Raw genomic sequence first — 23571 nt, 5'->3', positions numbered from 1 at the left:
GCCCCCCTGCCGCTCGGGTGACCCCAGCGCTGCAGTACAAAGGGCTGTGGCGGCCCCTGACCGCCGCCCCCGCCCCTCTGTCCGGCCCGCGCATGCAGACCCGCCCGCGGGGAGCTGGCCCGAGGCCGGCGGGGAGCTGGCCCGAGGCCGGCGGCGTGCGCCGCTTCCCGCTCTATCGGAGGTGCGGAGCGCGCCCTGGCGGCCCCGGCCTGTCTGCCGCGGGTTATCTCGGGTGAGGGGAGAGCTCGGTGCCTTCTCTTCACCCAGAGTTCCTGGCGGCCCCCGCGTGGGGCAACAGCGGCACTCGGGGGCCGATACGAGCTCCTCGGCGCAGACTTCTTCCGCCGGGGGTCTTCAGTCCGCTGGGGTCTCTGCCCCGTGAGGGGCTGGCAGGTGCAGCGCCCTGCGCCGGCAGCCAAGGACCTTCCCTGCCCGTGATCAGGGAGAGGGGCGCTCTGCCGGGATTTCCTTTCCTAGTAACTTCAAACTAGGGCGTACTCTGTTGTGTCTGGGACAGCCCGCTTCGCCCTGAAGCTCCGGGGCTCGCTGAGTGTGGGTTGCCAGCGCAAGGAGTGCCTGCGGGACTAATATGTTTGGCTAGGCTGGAAGATCGAGGTGTCTTGTTGATGCCTCTGTAAACTTTAATAGTGAAGTTGCTGAACGGTAAATCATCTGATGGATGCTTATTTATAATATGCAGAATAAAATAATATGGTAACCGCATCTTTCGTGTTTATAGCATGCCAGGTTCTTATGCTGTAACTCGAGCTGGCTAAAGAAGCTGTGTGTGTGAAGTATTTAAAAAGAAATGGAATTAAGTAAGTTACTAATGTTTAGACCAATTTGCCTGTGACTTGAATGCCCAGAAACTTAAACCTTCATCAAAGGAAGAGAGATTCAGGCTTCTATCCACAAGACTGCCTTTGTGATCTAAACAAACCTACAGCTCTCCTACAGCGTTTCAGTTGCATTGAAATAACTCAGACAAGTGTGAACGTTTCTGTTCACATTGGTGGATGGTTACTAAGTCTATTTTTTTTTTATTTTTGAAGGAAAAAATAGTTAATGATTTTAAGGAATGCTTTAAGTGTGTTTGCACTTACGTGTATCTGAGTGGATATGCTATAGGGAAGTGCCTTGTTCAGTGCACTTGTTTGGGTAACAACCAACAAGCTAAGAAAGCTGGTTCATATCCCCCCCCCCCCCCCCCAAGCATGCGTGCAAGGAGAAAGTGGGGTGATGGATATGCAGGCCTTGCCTATACTGGGTAAACTTTATTTAAATGGTACTTGAGAGGAAATAATTTTGCTTGTAATCTAAAATACAGCCAAATACCATGGGGATGGGTGTCATATAAAAGACTTGTAATAAATAATCACTGCTAGGTTGAGTTTTGAGTTGTAGTTCTTTTGATCTTTACAATCCAGGTGTCTAAAATCCTGTACCTTTTAAAGGTGACTTGTGAAAGGGGAAACAAGAGAGTGCTCGGAACAAATCTATCCTTTTTTTTTTTTTTTTTTTTTAACACTAAAAATTCAGATGTAGTATAGTGAGTAACAGCTGATGAAACTAGTACATCTTGGGTCAAGAAACTGAAAGAGGAAGGGATTTTTATGTCAGACTATTAAACTTACTTTTTGTTTGAACGCTGAAGTCAAATGCCTGAGTAGAAGCCTAGAGGCTGTCTTTCTTTAGAGCTTAATGTTCTTTCAAGAAAATTTCCCGCAAAACCAGGGAAAGCCAGCCTTGACATGCTTCATAATTCTGAGGCACCAAAAAAAAACCCAGCAGGAAAATATCAAATGTAGACAGATTTTTGGACCTCTCTGGTACACTATAAGGACACACAAATGCAGTATAAACCCAATTTAAAAAAAATCCTTTGTGGGTGACCTTTTAAAACATGGTTCTAAACTGAACACACGGATCCAATACTTTTCCTAAAAGACCAAAAAACCCCACCCTGCTGCCATGACTACTGTGAAGAATATTATTACATGGGTTATGTGACAGTTGCAAGAACAATAAACCTCTAGTTTATTATGTGTCTGATGGTGAAGTCCTTTACTCTAAAAATTACAATAAATTATCTTACTGGGAGCCTGTTCCAGTTTGAAAATGGTACAATTGGTTTGTAAGTGAGGAGGGGTAGATATACAGTAGCTACCTTATAAAAGTCAGTTGGATCAGTTATGTAGTTTTGTGTACTAAGATTTGATTTAATCTGAGTATTTAGGTAACATTTTGTAGCACAAGCTTCATTACTGTGGTTTGTGGCCAGAACTCCAAAGTTTTCTTATAGCGGTTGGAAGCTGTTCTATTCTGTACTTGAGGCCTTAATGGAAAAGTGATATCTGAATACTACATAAACAATGTGTACTTTGGAAAATGCAAATAGTTCTATAAAAATGCAAAAGGTGACAAGGCCAAGACCAGGGTGGATTTGATTTAAATCACTAGTCAGTGGTGGCATGTCCCCGCTCCAGCTCCTATGCAGAGGCGCAGCCAGGTGGGTCTGCACGCTGCTCCATCCGTGGGCACTGCCCTTGCAGCACCCATTGGAGTGCCAGAAGAGGCCATTGGAGCGCATAAGAGCTGGAACGCGGTCATGCCACGGTGTCCAGGAGCCGGGTGGAGCAGCCCCCAACCCTGTGCCCTGGCTGGAGCACTGGAGCGTGGCCATGCCACGGTTTCTGGGAGCCGCGTGGAGCGGCCCTCGACCTAGCGCCCTGGCTGGAGCGCCAGAGTGGGGCCAAGCTGCGTGGTGCAGCCCCTGACCTCAGCGGGAGCTTGCAGGCCATAGTTTGCCTATCCCTGGGATAGATGGTACTCAGTGAATGAGAAGTGTGGGTTTGGTTTTCGTTTTTTGTTTTTAAATACTTGTTCAGTTTATGGCCCTATGCCTTATGGCACACTACTCAAACCCTGCTCCTGAAGACAGAATTATTAATTTTTCTTACTGGCTTATCACTATAATATCTGAGAGCTTCAAGTTTAATGAAGTTATTTTCACAATGCCCTGTGTGTGGTGGGGACGTTATTATCCCCATTTTACAGATGCAAAACTGAGGCACAAAGACTAGCTCAAAAGTATCCACTAACTTTGGGTGCTTAATTTGTGATGTCTAGATCCTTATTTTTGTTTCCAGAGTAACTAGCATTATATAGTACTTCATTTGCAAGTGCTCAGCACTTGGGCAAGTCAGACACCCAGAAAATGAATCTCTAACTAGTGCCATCTATGAGAAGTTTTAAGTGACTTGCTTAGCATCATGTAGGAATTGTCCAGCAGAGTCAGGGATAGAATCCAGGTCTCCAGGGTAGTATTCAGCTCCCTTATCTGTGAGGTCATAGTTTCTCTTCCTTTAGTCCCCTGTCTCGTTCACTATACACTTCTGCAGTAAATGAAGCAGGGGCCCTCCAGGCAAGTCTCCTCTGATTCATCTCCAGAGCAGGATCATTCTTTGCCCGGGGGTGGGGAGAAGGGGAAGGGAGTATGTGATCATGTAATTAAAGACTGTATAATGATGAATACACACAAGAGGACTGAATTAAGGTTGCATGGGTAACCTTAATTTTGGCATTTCCTAACTTTTGAGTGCTTGTCTTTACAACTTTAATGTTCTCAATATTCTTGTGTGTGATAGAATATGTAAAATCTTTGTACAGTACAGGAACTTATGCTAATTAGAGCCTTTAGGTAATGTTGGTATACCAACAATAAGTAATGGCAAGGAAATAATCATTGCTGCAAGATATTTGAGATCAAGAGCTTAGTTGGACTCTGTAAAGGATTAGACACTTATGGATAAAAACATCCTAGTTACAGTAAACAAAAAATACAGGAGGAATACAAATTCACATGCTTCATAGACCAGCTTTCTGTGTTTGTCTTATCATACATTAGCATTTTTTGTATTCATGATTCCCAGGGTACATAGTTTCACTTTTGGCAGCAGACATGTGGTGTTGACAAGACTTGTATTAAACAGGTATTAAGAGAGCCCCTTTCTGAGTAGTAAGTTTCAGAGTAGTAGCCCTGTTAGTCTGTATTCGCAAAAAGAAAAGGAGTACTTGTGGCACCTAATAGCTCACCTTAAGTGATCATTCTCATTACAGTGTGTATGGTAACACCCATTGTTTCATGTTCTCTATGTATATAAATCTCCCCACTGTATTTTCCACTGAATGCATCCAATGAAGTGAGCTGTAGCTCGCGAAAGCTTATGCTCAGATAAATTGGTTAGTCTCTAAGGTGCCACAAGTACTCCTTTTTCTTTTTTCTGAGTAGTAGTAAAGATGCCTGAGCCGTGTCACTACCAGTAGTGGAATTGCAGCTGTTTGGAATTAAGGCTTTAGAAAATCCTAGTGTAGCTGCAGAGTAACTGTCCTCATTTTAGGAAGAAACATCCTCTTATTAGCAGGTTATTTCATAGTTGTCCAGATGATTTCTGGCCCCTTACATTAAAGCATGTGGTACCAGCTACGGTTGAAGACAAACTATTGGAGTAGTAGAATGACTGATCTGACCTAAAAAGAAAAGGAGTACTTGTGGCACCTTAGAGACTAATCAATTTTTTTGAGCATGAGCTGACCTAATACAACATATCTTAGCTCTTGGCAAAATTCTTCTAGTCCTTTTATTTTCAGCAAGGGTCCTGGTGACTAGCAATCTCAGTGTTGGATCTTTTCTTAGCAGCAAAGGTGAGGGGGGACAACATGCAGAACTGAATTTTTCTCTTTTGCATTCTTTCACCCTCCCCACCCCAAGCTCAGTGAGACTAGTTGGTAAGGCTTCAGGTTTTTGAAGGATCTGTCGCTGTTCACCTTGAAGAAAGATTGCAAGTCATAAGCTGTACCTTGGTTATAGTGTGGGTGTAACGCTAAGACAACAATCTTAGAAAAACTGTGTGGAACCACCACTGATTTTAATTGCTTGTTTGGACATTTAGGGCCCAATTCTCCAGTCTGTCAGGTTCCAGATCCCTTTGCACAAATAGCTAACGAATATGTGGTAGGGGCCTTGCTGCTAAGGGTAGAGACTTCCATTTCTTACTTATGGAACATTGGTAACAAGTGGGTTTTTCACTGCGTGTGCTCTTGCTCCTTGTTAGCCGATGGCCAGGGATGTTTGGTGAGGTGCCAGCTATGCCCGTTTATACCATCCGTGACTTTAACCGCTAGGACACACTGTCCCTTCGCGGCGGGCAGCCCGGGCTAGGCTGACGGATGCCCCAAGGTCCTAACCACCCGTGACTTTAACTGCTAGAGCTCAGAGCTCCTTCGCAGCGGGCAGTCAACACTGACTGACAGGTGCCCCAATGGCAGCACTAAGAGCCTCTCCACACCCGTGACTTTAACTGCTAGAGCTCAGAGCTCCTTCGCAGCGGGCAGCCAGGATTGACTGACAGGTGCCCCAAGAGTTTGCCCCGTGGAGGCGGCACAACTCAACGCTAGGCTCTTAGTACTCTCACCTAATGGCCAGGCTTTATAGCCAAAACGGCTGAGGTTCTTTAATTGTGTTGGCTGCTTTACAGTAAACCAGAGAAACAAGTCAGGCTTATGCACAATGGTTACCAAAATTTATTAAACTAGATTCTAATCATGTGGTTACAAAATTGCTAGTGCCTACTTATTTAAATGTAGAGATGTTACACACACAAACAAGTTACAAAACTGAAGCCACAATCCCAAAGAAAAGAAAACAAAGTATAGAGCTCTATTTCAAAATATGTGTACACTAAAGATAGGAGATCAGGTGTGGGTGCTTCTTACCCTCCTTGCATCTCTCGATTCCAGCGGTGCCAAGCCAGGATCGGTCACTCAATTCCGCGGAAAGACGAATAAGGGACAAGGCTTAGGGACCCTCTTAGCTGCAGAAGCCTTGGGAGGCTGTCACTTATCTGACCAGCAGATAGATAGTGAAAAGCACTCAAAAATCATGGTGCTGTAGGTCCCATACTTATACCTCTGTACTCCTTTATTCTCTTTCTCCTTTCTTATGCCAAATTGGGGCTGGTCTGTCTGGGCGACGCCAGCTCTCGCAAGAGTAGTTCACACTTGCAAGGGAGAAACAATAAGTTTCGACTACTGGACACTTCTTTTATCAGGGTAAATATTTTCCCACCTAGGATGTTGGGGTGTGTGCATCATGCTATTTAGTAGGGGCTAAGAGCCATGTCTGTCACAGCTTCTCTGTCTGCTGTGAGCCTAATCGTTGTATATGTTCCCAGAGGCACATTGTAGCAGGACACCTGTGCTTCTCACAGCTTCAAAGGCTGTGCTGGAATTTATGTTAAGTGCCCTGTTGTTTTGGCTCCCGTGTGTTTCCAGCAATGCTGGTCTGAGGGGGGGGGGCTGGCTGTCTGGCTACATTTCACTGCGTGTGCTCTTGCTCCTAAAGCCAAAGATTTGCTTTACTATTATGTTGTTGCAATACTGTATACACTTACTAGTTTTATAAAAATTCTACAATTCATATATAATCTAACGTCAGAGGTCTCTTGGAATGTAAAAACGGCATCCAGTAACACAACACATCTTGTACCTGTGAGTCTAAGAATTGATGACATGCTTTGTCAAGTTTAATAACAGCTGTGACATAATAGCTTTGTGTTTTGCATAGATGAAGTCAGTCCACACTACTTTAGGAGAGGTGGTATTTTCCCCCTGCCCCCAGAAAAAAAACTGAAATACAACTTGCTACTTGGGACCTTCAGCGCATCTGTCTCCCTCTTTATGAAATAAAAATAACATTACCTGTAAACAATTGATTTTTATCTCCACCTGTTAAATAGTTCCTTGACAGTCTATTTTTAGTGCTCTATAATATATGTGAGGGCTCCCCTGCTTGTATTTATGGTATCGCTCTGGAAAGGGAACTGGAGTCAGTGTGATCAGGTGTTGGATCGTGTGTTTTTTTTTTAAATATAATCTTGAGGAATAGTAGCTGCAGTGAGTGGTAAAATTCCTGTAGGCGTCGCAGTAAAAGGCTACGCCTAGCTGTTTTAGTATCCGCTACTAAGGATGTAACCAGTTCTGTGGATTGTGATAAACGTTATGCTCCTATATTTAGTCCATTAATACAAGCTGGTAATGTATAGTGAACACTAGTGTTGTACAGCTGTCTAGAGCTAGAAAGACAGATTGTTTTGACATGTGAATGGAAACACTCCTCTTTTAACTGTGGTATTTGTAAGCTATCCCTTATTTGTACTGCAGTATAGCCTAGAGACCTCAGTCAGGTGTCAGGCCCCCATCATGGTAGAACCTATAGAAGAATACAAGAGAAATCTTGTCCTCGGCTAAGAAGCAATTTTGTGATACAGATCTGAAATATTACGTACTATAGTTGTATACTTGAAGTATGTGTTGGTCATGAGTCCATGCAACCAGATAGCAACACACACAATGGCTCAGATAACTCTCTCCTTTCTTCCCCATCACCAACTTCCATCGGATGGAGAGGTTTTTTTCCTACATAAATCTCTAATATAAGAAATGAGTGCTTTTTTTTTTTTTTTTTTATCCACTCAAGGTCTAAGATAAGCTAGGATGAAAAGCCTTCAGATGTGTAGTCTAACTTCAGAAAGAAGATCTACATTCATGCACTCTGTAAGTTAATAAAAAAAAAATTTTTAATCTAAAACGGGGAAAATAAACATGGGGAAATAGTTTTACTTTGTGTTATGACTGACTTCCTGAGGAAACTACAATCCATCGGTGATCTTCCTAAAACACCATCCTAGCCACTATGGATGTAGAAGACCTCTACACCAACATTCCACACAAAGATGGACTACAAGCAGTCGGGAACAGTATCCCCGATAATGTCACAGCAAACCTGGTGGCTGAACTTTGTGACTTTGTCCTCACCCATAACTATTTTACATTTGGGGACAATGTATACCTTCAAATCAGCGGCACTGCTATGGGTACCCACATGGCCCCACAGTATGCCAACCTTTTTTATGGCTGACTTAGAACAGCGCTTCCTCAGCTGTCGTCCCATAATGCCCCTACTCTACTTGCGCTACATTGAGGACATCTTCATCATCTGGACCCATGGAAAAGAAGCCCTTGAGGAATTCCACCGTGATTTCAACAGTTTCCATCCCACCATCAACCTCAGCCTGGACCAGTCCACACAAGAGATCCACTTCCTGAACACTGCAGTGCGAATAAGTGATGGTCACATAAATACCACCCTATACCAGAAACCTACTGACCACTATACTTACCTATATGCCTCCAGCTTTCATCCAGACCAAACCACATGATCCATTGTCTACAGCCAAGCTTTACGATACAACCGCATTTGCTCCAACCCCTCAGACAGAGACAAATGCCTACAAGGTCTCTATCAAGCGTTCTTACAACTACAGTACCCACCTGCTGAAGTGAAGAAACAGATTGACAGAGCCAGAAGAATACCCAGAATTTACCTACTACAGGACAGGCCCAACAAAGAAAATAACAGAACGCCACTAGCCATCACCTTCAGCCCCCAAATAAAACCTCTCCAACGCATCATCAAGGATCTACAACCTATCCTGAAGGATGACCCATCACTCTCACAGATCTTGGGAGACAGGCCAGTCCTTGCTTACAGACAGCCCCCAACCTGAAGCAAATACTCACCAGCAACCACACAACAAAAACACTAACCCAGGAACCTATCCTTGCAACAAAGCCCGTTGCCAACTGTGTCCACATATCTATTCCGGGGACACCATCATAGGGCCTAATCACATCAGCCACACTATCAGAGGCTTGTTCACCTGCACATCTACCCATGTGATATATGCCATCATGTGCCAGCAATGCCCCCCTGCCATGTACATTGGCCAAACGAGACCGTCTCTACATAAAAGAATAAGTGGACACAAATCAGACATCAAGAATTATAACATTAAAAAACCAGTCGGAGAACACTTCAATCTCTCTGGTCGCTTGATTACAGACCTCAAAGTGGCAGTTCTTCAACAAAAAACTTCAAAAACACTCCAACGAGATACTGCTGAATTGGAATTAATTTGCAAACTGGACACCATTAAATCAGGCTTGAGTAAAGACTGGGAGTGGGTGTGTCATTACACAAAGTAAAACTATCTCCCCATGTTTATTCCCCCCCCCCCTCACATGTTCTTGTCAACTGCTGGAAATGGCCCACCTTAATTATCATTACAAAAGGTTTTGTGTTTGTTTTGTTTTTGTTTTGTTCTCTCTCCTGCTGGTAATAGCTCACCTTACTAGCTCACTCTCTTTACAGTGTGTATGGTAACACCCATTGTTTCATGTTCTCTGTGTATATAAATCTCCCCACTGTATCTTCCACTGAATGCATTTGATGAAGTGAGCTGTAGCTCATGAAAGCTTATGCTCAGATAAATTTGTTAGTCTCTGAGGTGCCACAAGTACTCCTTTTCTTTTTTAAATTATTTAGTGGACCTCTGTTAACCAAGCTGCTGTGTTAGGATTTATGTATAGTTCTATGTGCTGAAAACACACACAGTGCTTCAACGTTAACAACAAATACTTAATTAGCCCTGCTATGGGCAAAGTTCTTTGTAATTAGCTACCTTATCTTCCAGTGTCACAGGAAATTCTAAACTCCAGTGATACAGAGCTAGAGATAATCATTGATCCTGTCCAGCTCCTTAACGTTTTCTGGATCTATGAGAGAGTCTGCTTATAACTGTAACTTTGTTTATACTCTTATTACTAACAATAGTGGACCTGCATCAGTCATAGGGAATCATATAGATTTACAAAAAGAAAAGGAGTACTTGTGGCACCTTAGAGACTAACCAATGGTAGCTCACGAAAGCTTATGCTCAAATAAATTGGTTAGTCTCTAAAGTGCCACAAGTCCTCCTTTTCTTTTTGCGAATACAGACTAACACGGCTGTTACTCTGCAACATAGATTTACGTATCAAAAAAATCCTACTTAGTGTAGACCAGGACTTTTTGTCTGCTTACCTTGACAGAACACTGTTTGACTGGCAACAGATTAACCATAGTTTTAAAACTATATAAGCCAAGTGTAGATGTGACTTAGTTTATATCTACACAGTAATTTGGTTTATAAATAACACTATATTAAACACTAACAAAGGATCAGATGGGAATTCTAGTCTAACCCCATTTCAAGTACTTACTTTCACCTTTCTCCACTGTGAGCCCAAATGCTGTTGACTTAGCCTTGCAGAAGAAAATTCAAGGAGTTAGTGGTAGGTTTGAGCAAAACAGTCAGCTGTTTACATTAGTATGGATAAAATACTTTTTACTGATGTGTTGTGGTTTTTTTGTTTGTTTGCTTTTGTATTTACATAAGGCAGGTGTTTGAAGTCTTAAACTTCAGACACATCTACCTCTCAGTGAAGAGTAGTCACGCCATTAAACTTTGGGAAATGAAGCTTAACTTTTGAAGTTATGCACAGTGGGTAACTTCACTTTCTAGTCTAGGTTTACATGTGTCTTCTCTCCCCCCTCCCCTCCCCTCCGCCCAAAACCAACAAAACACTGCGGGGGGGGGGGCTTGAAAAGTTTTTCCGACTCTTGTTAGTCAGAAGATTAAGCCTACTAGCAAGGGTGGAAACACGCCTGTGCCACAACTCCTCTCCCTTCCATTACCCCCAACCCACGTCCCATGCAATGTAAAGGAATTAAAACCAGGATGTGCTGTACATGCTGCATTGACCACACTGTTGTTCAATCAACTATTCTCTTAAATGTCAGGTTTCAAAGTAGCAGCCGTGTTAGTCTGTATTCGCAAAAAGAAAAAGGAGTACTTGTGGCACCTTAGAGACTAACCAATTTATTTGAGCATGAGCTTTCATGAGCTACAGCTCACTTCATCGGATGCATCCAATGAAGTGAGCTGTAGCTCACGAAAGCTCATGCTCAAATAAATTGGTTAGTCTCTAAGGTGCCACAAGTACTCCTTTTTCTTTTTTTCTCTTAATGTCCAAATGTCAAGGGAGGGAATTATGAATATATTTGAATTTCACTGGTATTAATATCTCATTTTGGTTACTAATATTTGACCAGCTGTAGGATTGGTCAAATAACCCACTGTAATAATTGAAGTGTGACAAATACTGAAATGTTATCTAATATATGAGTAATGTTCAAACCTAATTAAGGCTGTCAAACAATTTAAAAAAATCACAATAATGAGATTAAAAAAATAGTCACAATTAATTGCACTGTTAATAATAGAATAACAATTCAGCATAGAAACATGTCCTCTGGAATGGAAGCATGAAGAGGCATATGAATGTTTAACATATATGGCACGTAAATCTCTTGTAGCACTGGATATAAGAGTACCATGCAAACACTTTTTCACTCTTTCAGGTGATACTGTAAATAAGAAGTAGGCAGCATTTAGGGATGTAAATATCAGATAAAGTTAACCAGTTAAACTATTAAAATTCTATCATTTAACCAGTAAACCATTAACTGAGGTTGCTCCAGCGGGTCAGGGCAGCAGTGGCTGGTGTCCCACCAGCAGGGCTGGGGTACAGCCAGCCTGCCACCGGGAGTTAAGGCCTGGTTAACAGTAAGCCTAATGCTTACTGGTTAAGCATTTACATCCCTAGTAGCATTATCTCCCGTAAATGTAAACAAACTTATTTGTCCTAGCAATTAGCTGAACAAGAAGTAGAACGGACTGGACTTGTAGGCTCTAAAGTTTTACATACAGTAACTCCTCACTTAACGTTGTAGTTATGTTCCTGAAAAATGCGACTTTCAGCTAATCCAATTTCCCCATAAGAATTAATGTAAATAGGGAGGATTAAGTTCCAGGGGAAAAAATTTTCACCAGACAAAAGACTAATATTTTTTTTCACCAGACAAAAGACTTTCCCTGGAACCTAATCCTCCCTATTTACACACACAGACACATACAAAGTAAGTTTTAAACAAACAATTTAATACTGTACACAGCAATGATGATTGTGAAGTCAGAGGATGGGATATTTCCAGGGAATGCCTTACTGCTAAATGATGAACTAGCAATTAGCTGAGCCCTCCAGGGTTAACTCATTGTTGTAGCCTCACACACTACAAGGCAGCACAAATGGAGGGAGGGGAGACAGTATGGCAGACAGAGACACACACCATGTGTGTGTGACAGATGCGCATTGCTGACCCTAAGTACACTGCTTTTTTAAGTAGATCAGCAAGCTGAGATGGCAGCTGCTGCCAGGAAGCTCCCTCCATCCTGAGCCCTGTTGTGTGTTCCCCCTGCTCTATGGAAGATAGGATAAGCGGTGTCCAAGAGCATGGGGGAGGGGGACACCCTGACATTAGCCCCCCTCTTTCTCCCCACCCCCGTACAGCAAGCAGGAGGTTCCCGGGAACAGCTCCAAGGCAGAGGGCAGGAGCAGCACATGGCAGTGCGGGAGGGACAGCTGAACTGCTGGCAATTGATAGGCTGCTGGGTGGCTGCTACACAGGGAACTTAGGGGAGTGGGAAGCTGATAGAGTGGCTGCCGGTCCACTCTGGTTCCAAGCCCCCACCAGCCTAGCTGCAACAGGCTGCTCTTCCTGTAAACAGTGGACAAAGCAAGCATTGTGCAACTTTAAACAAGCATGTTCCTTAATTGATCAGCAACGAAACAATGTTAACTGGGACAACTTTAAGTGAGGAGTTGCTGTATTGTTTCCACTATTTAACCCCTTCTTCCTGTCCACACCTTCATTTGAGTGCCCCTTCCCATCAAATACCCTACATTTGCTGTGGGTCAGAAGCTTCCCAAGCATCTGCAGGATGAAATTGAATTGGTTCTTATCAATTTCAGTGTTATCCACCCAGATCTGAATAAACAGCAATGAAAACTAGCAAGAGTAGCCATTTTTCACTCTGCTGCAGCTTGCAGAATCTCCAGGATCGCTGCGGAGATGCTAGAACTGGCTGCATAGTTAGGACATCTGTGCATCAGATTAACCTCTGTGGTAGGAAGGTTTTCCTTGCTGCGTTAACATCTTAAACTTATTTTTCAAAATGAAAGTTCTGAATTTGGAAAAGCTAAGAGCAGTTGTTTGGGGAAGTTTCCTATGTGTCCTAGATGAATTGATATCTGTACAGAAATACAGTAAATTATGTTCAGTTGCTGTTATTTTCTTTGAATGTTAAATGTCTGTAATTGTTTCCCTCACACCTAGCTGTACTCCTGGCATGCTGAGGTATTTTGTTTTGTAGTGTCAATCTGGTCACTGATGTGGCCAGTGCTTTACCACCACTACAATATGGTACTAGCCTAAATAGATGCTTACTAGAGAATCCAGCATGAGTTTTAACATGCTGACTAGAGTTTGAGTCTTTAATTATTTCATTGCCTTGACCAGAAAGGATAAGTAAGAAAAAATTGAGCAAATGTGAAACTGGTTAAGATGAATGCCATGTTTAATGTTACAAACTGAGTGTGGCTGACAGACCAATAAGTAAACTTTTAAAAGGCCTCTTTTTTTTTTTTTTTCTTTTATAAATTGAGTTCTTCTATTATGTTGTAGGCTTCATAGTTTTCAACTGTTTTGGAACTAGTTATTGAAGCAATTAAAATGTTTATATGGAAAACCAAAATGGGGTAAACGTGGTTTAGGGATATGACTAATCCCCTAATTGGATTACATTTGTAAACTGAATCTCAAGGAGACTAGATTAGGAATTAAGGGATTCCAAGCAAAGCGTAAAGAGCTGTGATAGGTTCTACTGAAGATACCTTTCTGTTCTTGCTGTGGGCTTGATCAGGCTCAAACTAGACATTGAGAAGCTTCCTTTTTTGTATGAGTAGAGAGAGCAGCACGCCATGGGAATTTCTGGGCTAAGAGAGTCCAAGTCTCCACTCCAGAGCCCAAGAAGATACATATTGGTGGAAAATCCATAGCAATTGATAACCAATCAGCTAATTTCAGTTGGGATGCTGGCACTATCAAACCCTGGCACTAATGCCCCCATTTAATTTTATTTACAGTAGTGTGATCCCTGAAGTAAGAGCAGATTTGCTTGCAAATTTATACAAAGCTCAAAGCTGCTCTGACTGGACAGCTAGACGTTTGCTGGGACTCTGGCAGAGAAGGCTAAGTGGGAAAACTAGACATTGTCTCTCTGCTGATTAAGTGCTTAGATGGAATCTCTGCCTTTTCTGTGGAGACCCAGGCCTCTAAAGTGCAAAGGCGGGGCAGGGTTTCTGCAGCCTTCCTCCCTGAGTGGGACAGCTCCCAGAAAGCAGTGGCAGTATCTCAATAGCAAAACCCCCAGGTCTGGCACAGATGACTGCATTGGCCTGGGATCAGCAAGCTGTGGCTCCCTTTCTCCCCTCCTCCACAGTAGGCTGAAACATGGTATCAAAGAGTCGGCAAAGTTTCCCACCCAGTCACCAAAGTCCAAGTTCTCAGCCACGTTGTCTGGCTGCGGAGCAGCTGCGCACTGTTGCTGCAGTGGCAGAGAGCTACTGACAGGGAACCAGAGACAAGGTGAGCCTAGTAAGGGGCCCCTGAGCCCAACCCCTCCCTTCGTTCCTACCAGCAGTGTAGGTCCATTGCAGCAAATGGACTGAGGACTCCCTTTGAACGTCCAGGGTTGGAGCCTGGTGCCCATCACATCTCCAGGCTACATGGAGGAATTTCACCTGAACAAAGCATGAGACCCTGAGAAGCCCCCTTTTTGACCCAGTCCAGCACAAACCTCCTCTTTTTCAGGAAAAGACAGCTGTGCAAAAGAGTAACCAGAAGGACCAACCACTCCCCTTCCCCTCCCCACCCCAGGAACTAGAAGTCTGAAGTTTCTTTCTCCTTCTCAGGAGCGGGATCAAGGGGAGGCATAAGAAAGTAGTGTCTCAGATATTCAGACCCCTCTAGTTGCCCCAACATAAAACACTCCCAAAAAAAGACTAATCCCTTTCATCTTCTGAAGAGTCTGATACATGCGATTCCTCTTGTTGGCACATAGTGAAATCAGTTTCCTTCAAGCTGCATAATTCTGCAGAGTGTGGCAGGGCAAATAATCCTCAGCACCTGGTTTCCCTGCTCACCTCCATGGAGTATAATGGAAGATACAGTCCTCCAGAGAGAAGCTCACCTCCTGATGCCTTTGACTGTGTCTTCTGTTCTTTGACTATGTCCAAAGGTGTCTCATCTCCTGGTAAAGAAATTTAGTCTCTCAGCAGTAGATCTATTTGCCTCCGATTGGAATCACGAAGTTTTAGCATTGTTCTCTTGCTGGTTGTTTCACAACCAAGGTAACAGATACCTTGTTGCAAAGATGGCCAGAAAGTTCCTTTTATGCCTTTTCCCCCACTTTTCCTCTCCAGAGTGATTCAGGAGAGAAAGTAACACTGGTAATTCTGGTATCCCCAGTCTGGCCATGGAGGGCTTGATTCTCTGGTCTCCTTGACAAGGTATAAACACCTCCCATGTGCTTTCCAATCAGAAGAGAGATGATCTTACAAGGGCTACTGGATAACAAAGTACAAGAGCATTTGTCTTTCTGACCCGTGTGGTGAATATGCACTGTGAGGGATCTGGATCAGAATCCAGACAGCCCAAGCCTAGCTGCCTGGTTCTTGAACAGAGCCTCTGAGGCCAAAGAGATTATTCAGTGTGCCAATATCCACAATTTTAGCTTCCAGAAATAAATATACTAATTCAGCATATTTATGGACCCTTTTGAGCTTTAAACCACTGATTCTAGGACAACAGTGTTGTCCCCCTCATCTGCATCGATACCACATATTCTCAGATTTCTTCAAAATGTATTTAGATTAGACCTGGCACTTCAGGCTCTCAGAGGTCCGGTTGCTGCTTTGTCTAGAATCCTTAGTTCCACAGATAAGTAGTGAATTTCATCGTCCCCAGATGTCTAGCATTTTAGTACTTTTTCTTATGAGAGCAACATTTTCCCAGCATGCATAAAGTTCTCTTACTGAATTTTACCTGGTGGTCTTAGTGCCATTAGAGACCCTCCATTTGAACCACTCATTAAGGTGTCTCATACTTTTTAACCATTAAAGTGGCCTTTTTTTGATGATGATCTTGTCTGAGCACAGGATAGCTGACTTTAGGAGCTCTGTCCAGCGCCGTTGTACTCCAAAGACAAATTTTGGTATTCTTTGGGTGTCTGCAGATCTCTCAAAGTGCATACTCATCACACAGGTCAGGTCAGAAAGACACATGCTCTTATAATCCAGTGTCAAAGGGAAAGAGTTGGGGGGTTTTTTGGTTTGTTTGTGTTTTTTTTTTTTTTTTTTTTTTTCTTCCTTCCCCCCAAGTGGCTCAGATGCTGCATCTTGGAAGCATACCATCCAAGTCAAAAAGCCTAATTCCGTTTTCCAATATCAGAGCTCACTCCACTAGAGCTGTGGCAGCTTCCTGGGCAGAAATATCATTTGCCTCACACGAGAAAATCTGTAAAGCAGCTATCTGTTCATACCACCTTTTGAATTCTACAAGCTGCACATCCAGTCATCGGATGCTGGTTTGGTAGATAGGTGCTCCTCACTGTAGTGTCACAAAAACTACCAGGAAAGGGTTATCCCCCTTAATATCTGCACATAACAGCATAGGGTCCTCTTCCCCCATCTGAGTGGATCCAGCTTTTAAATCTCTGTTTCTCCCATGTACTTCATTACAAGCAAGAATAGGGAAATTTATCTGTATCTTACCTAAAAACTTCTTTTCTTGGAGCATGGAGGTCCACACATCCTAACTACCCTGAATGGACTATTCATTGGAAAAGGATAGCGAATTATTAATTGGCATTCAGTTAGTTATTCACTGAAATCTTTGCTTTGCAGGAGGCTTTTTCTGTTTAGTCTTAGTACTTAATTTTCCCCTGAGATATAGAGGAAAATTAGCTTTTCCTAGGCTATGGAAGTGTAGCAACTGGCAGTTTCTCAGAGGTGGAGCCACACCTCTCCTGCCTCTGACAGGCGTGGTCGGTCTCCAAGGCTGCAGAGAGTAGAGTACCCAATGTTATGGATCTGCAGGCTTCGTTACTCCAAGAAAGGAAATTTTCAGGTGAGACATAAATACGTTTCCTATTGAGGAATAGTGCAGCTTGGCAGAGTTATAAAAGTTATAGACAGTGACTGTTTGCTGATTGCCCCTGGCTTTGTCTGCAGTTACTAACTTAGAATTTCACCAGTGGTAGCAATAGTGGCAGCAATAATGTAGATAGGACTTGGGGAATTTTTTTTTTTTAAACTAAAATGTATGTAACTCTCCAGAGAATGGTTGGGAGCGGCAGGAGCAGAGCAGCTCATGAGCCCATTACTACTTTAAGAGGAAAGAGGTGCTCGAAGGCCCAAGACTTCCTGTGTGTCCACAAGGGTAGTGGAGTCCTGCAAGGTGGGGGTGGGTGAGCATGAAGATATGCCACTGGAAACTAAATACAGAGCTTGTGGGGTGTGATGGCAAAGGTATTTTTCAGCTTGGTGCGCTAGTAGGCTTAGTCTTCAGGCAAATAGTGTTAGGGAAGTTTTCAAACCTGATCTATCATTTGTAGGAAAGATAAGACTTGTGATGGCCTGTGCTTGTCCAAATCAGCATAGAAGATAAGAAAAATGAGTAGGATCTTATCTCCGAGGCTCTTAAAACACGTTCTTTCATGTCTAAAACTGGCCAACAGGCCTGTGTTCATTTAAGACTTCCATGCTGTGTGAAATATTTTTATCTGGTATTGATAAAGGTAACACTACTAAACAAAAATGAGTGAATATCAAAACTGCTGTCCTCTATTGCTTCAGTACAGCCCACATGCATTCTCTCTACTTCTTCAATAGGGACAGAGACTTTGGTTTTGTAATGCGTGGAGAAATGGTGTATTTTTCTTTTCTTTTTCCCTTTACAGAAAGCCACAAAGAAAACAGACAAACCCAGGCTGGAGGAGAAAGATGACCTAGATGTAACAGAACTCAGTAATGAAGACCTTCAAGAACAACTTTTAAAATATGGAGTGACCCCTGGTCCAATTTTAGGTAGGTAAAAGATATCAAATACTACTGATTTACTTTGTATAATTACATACAAATATTGCGTCACATAAGTAATATATGGTCTGTGCTGCAGAGCTTACAGTGTAAAGAGCTAATACACTGTGAAAAGTATGATTTTTAAGTAAAATAAAAATACAGTACACTTCTGGTTCTTTAATTGAAGGTAATTGCAACAATCATTGCTAGAGAGAGTTTGTATTCCAAACAGGTAATTTAACTTACAAATATCCATACATGTGAAATTAAACAATTTACATTAATGAGAAGACTAACTGTACAACCTTAGAATTAGTGGATTGATTTTAAATAAGCAATTAGCATACATTGATTTAAATCTATTTTAATCTTATTTTGCTTTTGTACTTCAGTTACTTCCCTAAAAAGAGGCTAATTGTTTGTAATCATTAAAACATGCTCTAGAGGCCTAGTCAAAAAAATGGACAATGGTTAGGCTTCTGGTGTGCTGCCTCTCTTGCTGACTGCTATTGTCTCATTTCCTTGTATTTCCCGGTCAGACTCTGCATCCATCTTTGTGACTGATTTGATTGATTATTTACTTGTGACTTGTGTCAAGCTCTGTTTGGATGAAAACTGGAATGCAAATAAAAATACACAAAACCACAGTATTTACTTTTTTTGTTTAAAAATAAAGCTACCTTAAATGTGCTGGATACACAAGGTAAAATAAGTTTATCAAAACGTATCTTACATTTAAAACTAACTGACTTATTAAACAAAGTATTGTCTGTAGTTAGTGAACTGATTTGTTTCTGGTCATCAGATCCTTCCAAAATTTTTAGAACTGTAGATCTCATTCTTTCCCACCTAGTTCATGTTTGTAGTTTGGAAGAGGAAGATAAACTTTCCTGCTGTTTCAATTCCATTAATTTGTCAGCTTTGAAGTAGTAATTGAACTGAACTAGCTGAATAAACTGAAATGAGGAGAATGTGCAGAAGAGGCTACTGCTGTCAGAAGATAGTTTAGTACTTCAACAAACTCTGGTTCCAAGTGCTTAGCCAGTGACTTCCACCAGGTCAGTCGTTTGACTACCTTGAAAACTTCAGCCTTAAACATATACTGCATAATCATTTATCTAATGTCCATTATGTTAATAGATTATAGTAAGTTTAGGCCTAAACATAGGTTGTCATACCTTCAAATTTAATTTTAAATAGGCTTATTTTTATAAAAATATTTAAATCTACCTGATTTTTAAAAATCACTTTCATCTACCTTGTTCAGAACACATTTTTTTCTGTAGTCTGAACAAATACAATTCATGGAGTAGGTTTGAGAAACTGGACATTAGATCTTCATATATCCAATAATTCATATACCTTTCTGTGGCTCATGACTTTCATAGGTCACTTGCACAGGAGAGAATTTGCATTGCTCAGCAAGCTGAAGAAGAAAACATGATGCACAGTAATGTTAGAGAGCTGTTGGGAAAGCAGAGGTGGGAACTCAGAGAATTGCAGCGTGAAAGAGTTTATATTTGTTATAACTTTGTTTTTGTTTTTTCTTCCCTCTCCCCGAAAAATCCCTTTGAGTATGCCTCCCCAAGACTAGTCATCACAGTGAGATGAAGGTGCCAGTAGTCTCTGTAAAACACCAAAGATTGGACTTTCCTACTCTAAACTGCTTGCTATGGGAAGACTCCTTTCCCAATTGAAATAGGTTCAAACATCTAAATTGCTGGTGTAGGTATATACTTAGCCTGTTTTGTATCCTCTGCAGCAGAGCTCTAATGGAACTGTTAGCTACAGAGATATGTTATCCACACTGCCTATCTAAAATTTTTCTGTGCTGACTTTCTGTCCCAAAGTATGCATCAACAGCCAGTGCAAAAACTTACATAAAACCCTTAAAGTAACACTGGAGGAAGAGCCACCTGCAAAATCCAAATGCTTAACCTATAATTGGGAAGATTCCTTAATTTGAATCGGAACAGACCTGGTGACCTACCGAAAATGGATCACACTGTCTTGAGAAAGAAGGAAAACTTGGTAGGCTCATGGTTGAGTAGAAACAAAGCATCATCAGCTACTTTCAGGGCTTTGACAGCCTCCATGGGCTTTGCATGAGTAGCTCTGATGTGGAAGAGATGCACTTCCACAGACCTCATACATCTTCAGGCTATAAAATTTTTGTGGGTAGAAACTCCACTTTGAAAGATCTCTGTAGTTACAATAACAGCTGCATCTTTAGATATCCTATGTTTCATAGCTGGAATAATGGACTAGAGTGTTGTCTTATATTTATACTATACCTAGTGGAAGTGGGCATCCAGGCCAAACAGTTGGCGCCACTAAGTATTAAGTGGGAAAGCTCTCTGGACAAGAAGTTGGGAAGGGCCTCATGTCTGAATCAGTACAAGAAGAATACAATCCATACTCAAAATCCTATAAATCCAATAGTTCTAAAGTTTCTTAGCGAGCAAATGCAAGAGAACTAATGCAACAAGGGTAAATAGATTAGCGAGCATCATATGAGTTTGCCCTGAAATTCCTTGAAGCAGACAGAATGATTTGCTAGTAGACTTCTGTTTGCAGAAAGCTGGATGCTTACGACATTAGATGACTTCTGGATATAGCCCAGAAGGAATAAGAGAGATTGATCAGAATTCTCAAATGCAGATTTAAACTTCAAACAACCCATAAAAGAAAGTGAGTAGGAAGGAAGTAATGCTACTTTTAGATACTCCTATTAGAAACTCTTTTCTTGCTTGTTAATCTTGGTTCACAATTGACCGTGTGGGAAGAGAGAAGTAATTTATCTGAATTACTTTTAGCAACCCTCTGAGAGGCCGAGACTGATGTACACCCTAGTAGCCATCTCCCAGAGATTTTCTCACCCACAGACCTAAAGGAGATATGCCTTACATACCTATCTGAACAGATTGCAGGAGCTTCCTTCATTAAACAGCATTTGTCTATCTAGCCACATCTCTTTGAGTACTTTCATAAAAGTACTGATATTTCTGATAGTGGCGCCTGATGGGAAATGATTTTTCTGTCCCTCTTATAGGAAGTTGTTTAATTAGGGTCCCCTCCAGAAGCTAGCCAATAGCTGCCAACTGTGTACAGACCAGATCCTGGAAAAGCTGAAAACTGCTATTTAGGAAGTCCATGGTTCCTTTGATTATTGTGCCTCTGTGGGATGATTTTGTTTATGGATACCTAGCAATAGGTCAAATTCCTTTTGATACTTTCTCCTCTTGTGCCTTGGATGTCAGGCATTTGCCCGAGTGGCATTCTTTACTTCCAATGACTAATTCTGGGGGCAGAACCAGACCTGTGAGCAAGCTGAAGACTGACAGGCAGATCTGTGTGTCCTACTAATTGAAGAAAAGATATTCTTAGCTCAGCATTGATAATCTTCCTTTTAACCCACCAACAACTAAACAATGAAACTAACTTGTCACTTGCATGATTGATTGGGGAAGGGATACTTATGGCTCAAGAGAGCATGCTGGATCTTTGCTTCATATTCTAGCATGTCTCAAGGAATCCAGGTTTAGATAAAACAGGTGAGTAGAATGCTCTAACTTCAAAAAATATAAAAATTAAAAATTAAAAAAAAATAATAAGCAGGCACATCCTGTTGAGTAGCTTCTTACTTTCTAAACCTGTTTGGCCAAACAGACAGAGGCAAATTGTAACAGAAGTAGCGAGTAAGACCGCCAAGGGTCTGTAAACCAGGAAGGTCCAACACTGGAGTCAAGTAAAGGTGCACAGTCTCTCAATTCTTTGAATATATTTTTTTGCCTTGTTACAGCTACTACAAGAAAGATCTATGAGAAGAAATTGCAGAAACTGAAGGAACAAGGCCCAGCGTTGGGGTCTTCGACACCTCTACCAACAGTTTCTTCATCAGCTGAGAACACCAAACAGAATGGAAATAATGATTCTGACCAGTACAGTGACAACGAAGAAGGTAAAACTAAAGTGGAAACTCTAAATATAAATTGCTTGAGTTAAGAATGGTAGTTGTAACTGTACCTACATGAGGGAACTTATCAGCAAGAACAAAACATAGCATTCTTTCACACTGGTGATGTGTTGGAGACAGAATTAACTTTTCTCAAAATTGGGATTGGCTCAGAACTTGAGCTCACCAATATTGACCACTGTATCATGGTTTAGAAAAAACTTGCTGCGTGGAGCAGGTCAGAGTTTGGACATGCAAGTGGGCTGATGAAAGCTAGGGAGCAGAGTTGCTGGCTGTTTCCTCTTTGGGAAGTTATCAAGCCTGGCAACAGAGTAGCCAGGGACTACTCCTTTAAGAGTATTAGCTGTGAACACAGTATCTCAGACACCTCTTCATGAGGAAGGAGGAGAGCCAGAAAATAGAACAGCTGGCACTGTTACTTTCTGTGGATAAGGTGAGCTAGGAATCTGAGCAAGCCAGATACCACATCTGCTTAACCGCAGGAGTAGGAGGGGGACAACCAGACTGAGCCTGTGTGTTGATGGGTGGAGGAGGAGGAAAAGAGAGATTTGTCAGAGGAAAGTGTGCAAACCTCTAACTGTGTGAGGAGAACTAACCACTGGAATAAATTACCAAGAGAGAGGGTAAATTCTCCATCACTGAGGGTATCTAAAAGATACTGATTTTTGTAAAAGATGATCTGGTTCAACCGTACGTTGTTAGGCTCAGTGCTGGAATTACTGAAATGCAGGAGGTTAAAAGTGATGATCTGAATGGTCTCATCTAGTTTTGAAATCTGTGGGGACAGGAGAGCAGGAAAAGATAAGGGAGGTGGCAGGAAAAATGCAATGTACAGAGAGGGTAGTTTTTTTTTCCCCCCCTTAAGCCTGGTAAAAACATGCTTTCTCTTAGAGTTGATTGGTGGAAAAACCCCACAAAGGTTAAAGACAAATATTAGTTATGTGATTTGTCAAGTATATTTATTCCTCAGATATAAAAAGACACACATTGTCCAAAATGAAGGGATTGCCGTTCTTTAAGTAGAATACAATAATAGCTTTCAGCCTATTAACTAGTTCAGGGATCGGCAACCTTTGGCCCGCGGCCCACCAGGGTAAGCCCTCTGGCAGGCCGGGCCAGTTTGTTTACCTGCCGCATCTGCAGGTTTGGCCAGTCGCAGCTCCAAATGGCTGCGGGTTGCCGTCCCAGGACAGTGGGGGCTGTGGGAAGTGGCATGGGCCAAGGGATATGCTGACTGCTGCTTCCCGCATGCCCCATTGGCCTGGAACGGCAAACCGCGGCCAGTGGGAGCTGCGATCGGCCGAAACTGCAGATGCGGCAGGTAAACAAACCAGCCTGGCCTGCCAGGGGGCTTATCCTGGCAGGCCGTGGGCTAAAAGTTGCCGATCCCTGAACTAGTTGATACTTATTGCTTTTCAGTTCTAGCTCTCGGAGCACTTTACGAACAAAGGTGAGTCTAATACACCCATCTTATACTTGGGGAAACGGGTCACATTACCAGTCAGCTGCAAAGCTAGGAATAGAATGCACATCTCTGAACTCCTGGACAGTGTTACCACCCCACCTCATCGCCCACTTTTGTATCTAGCCTTGGATAGATACACACTGATAGA

General features: G+C 42.3%; 1 protein-coding gene across 21 annotated transcripts in view; it reads left to right on the top strand.

Moving 5' to 3' along the window:
- Nucleotides 1-23571, top strand: part of TMPO (thymopoietin) — a 60445-nt gene that overhangs the window by 14299 nt on the left and 22575 nt on the right. For 19 of the 21 annotated variants that reach the window (XM_043545646.1, XM_043545628.1, XM_043545618.1 and 16 more), the window contains exons 2-3: nt 17862-17988; nt 21785-21943. In XM_043545646.1, the coding sequence (XP_043401581.1) occupies nt 17862-17988; nt 21785-21943 (286 nt within the window). Of the gene's footprint in view, nt 1-7537; nt 7615-16912; nt 17030-17861; nt 17989-21784; nt 21944-23571 lie in introns of those variants that run through there. The other 2 variants (XM_043545622.1, XM_043545624.1) reach the window with 2 other exon arrangements.

The sequence above is a fragment of the Chelonia mydas genome, chromosome 1, assembly GCF_015237465.2.
Source record: "Chelonia mydas isolate rCheMyd1 chromosome 1, rCheMyd1.pri.v2, whole genome shotgun sequence".
Taxonomy (NCBI): Eukaryota; Metazoa; Chordata; order Testudines; family Cheloniidae; genus Chelonia; species Chelonia mydas.
Note: the sequence above shows the minus strand (reverse complement) of the source record. Positions and strands in the feature narration are given on the sequence as shown.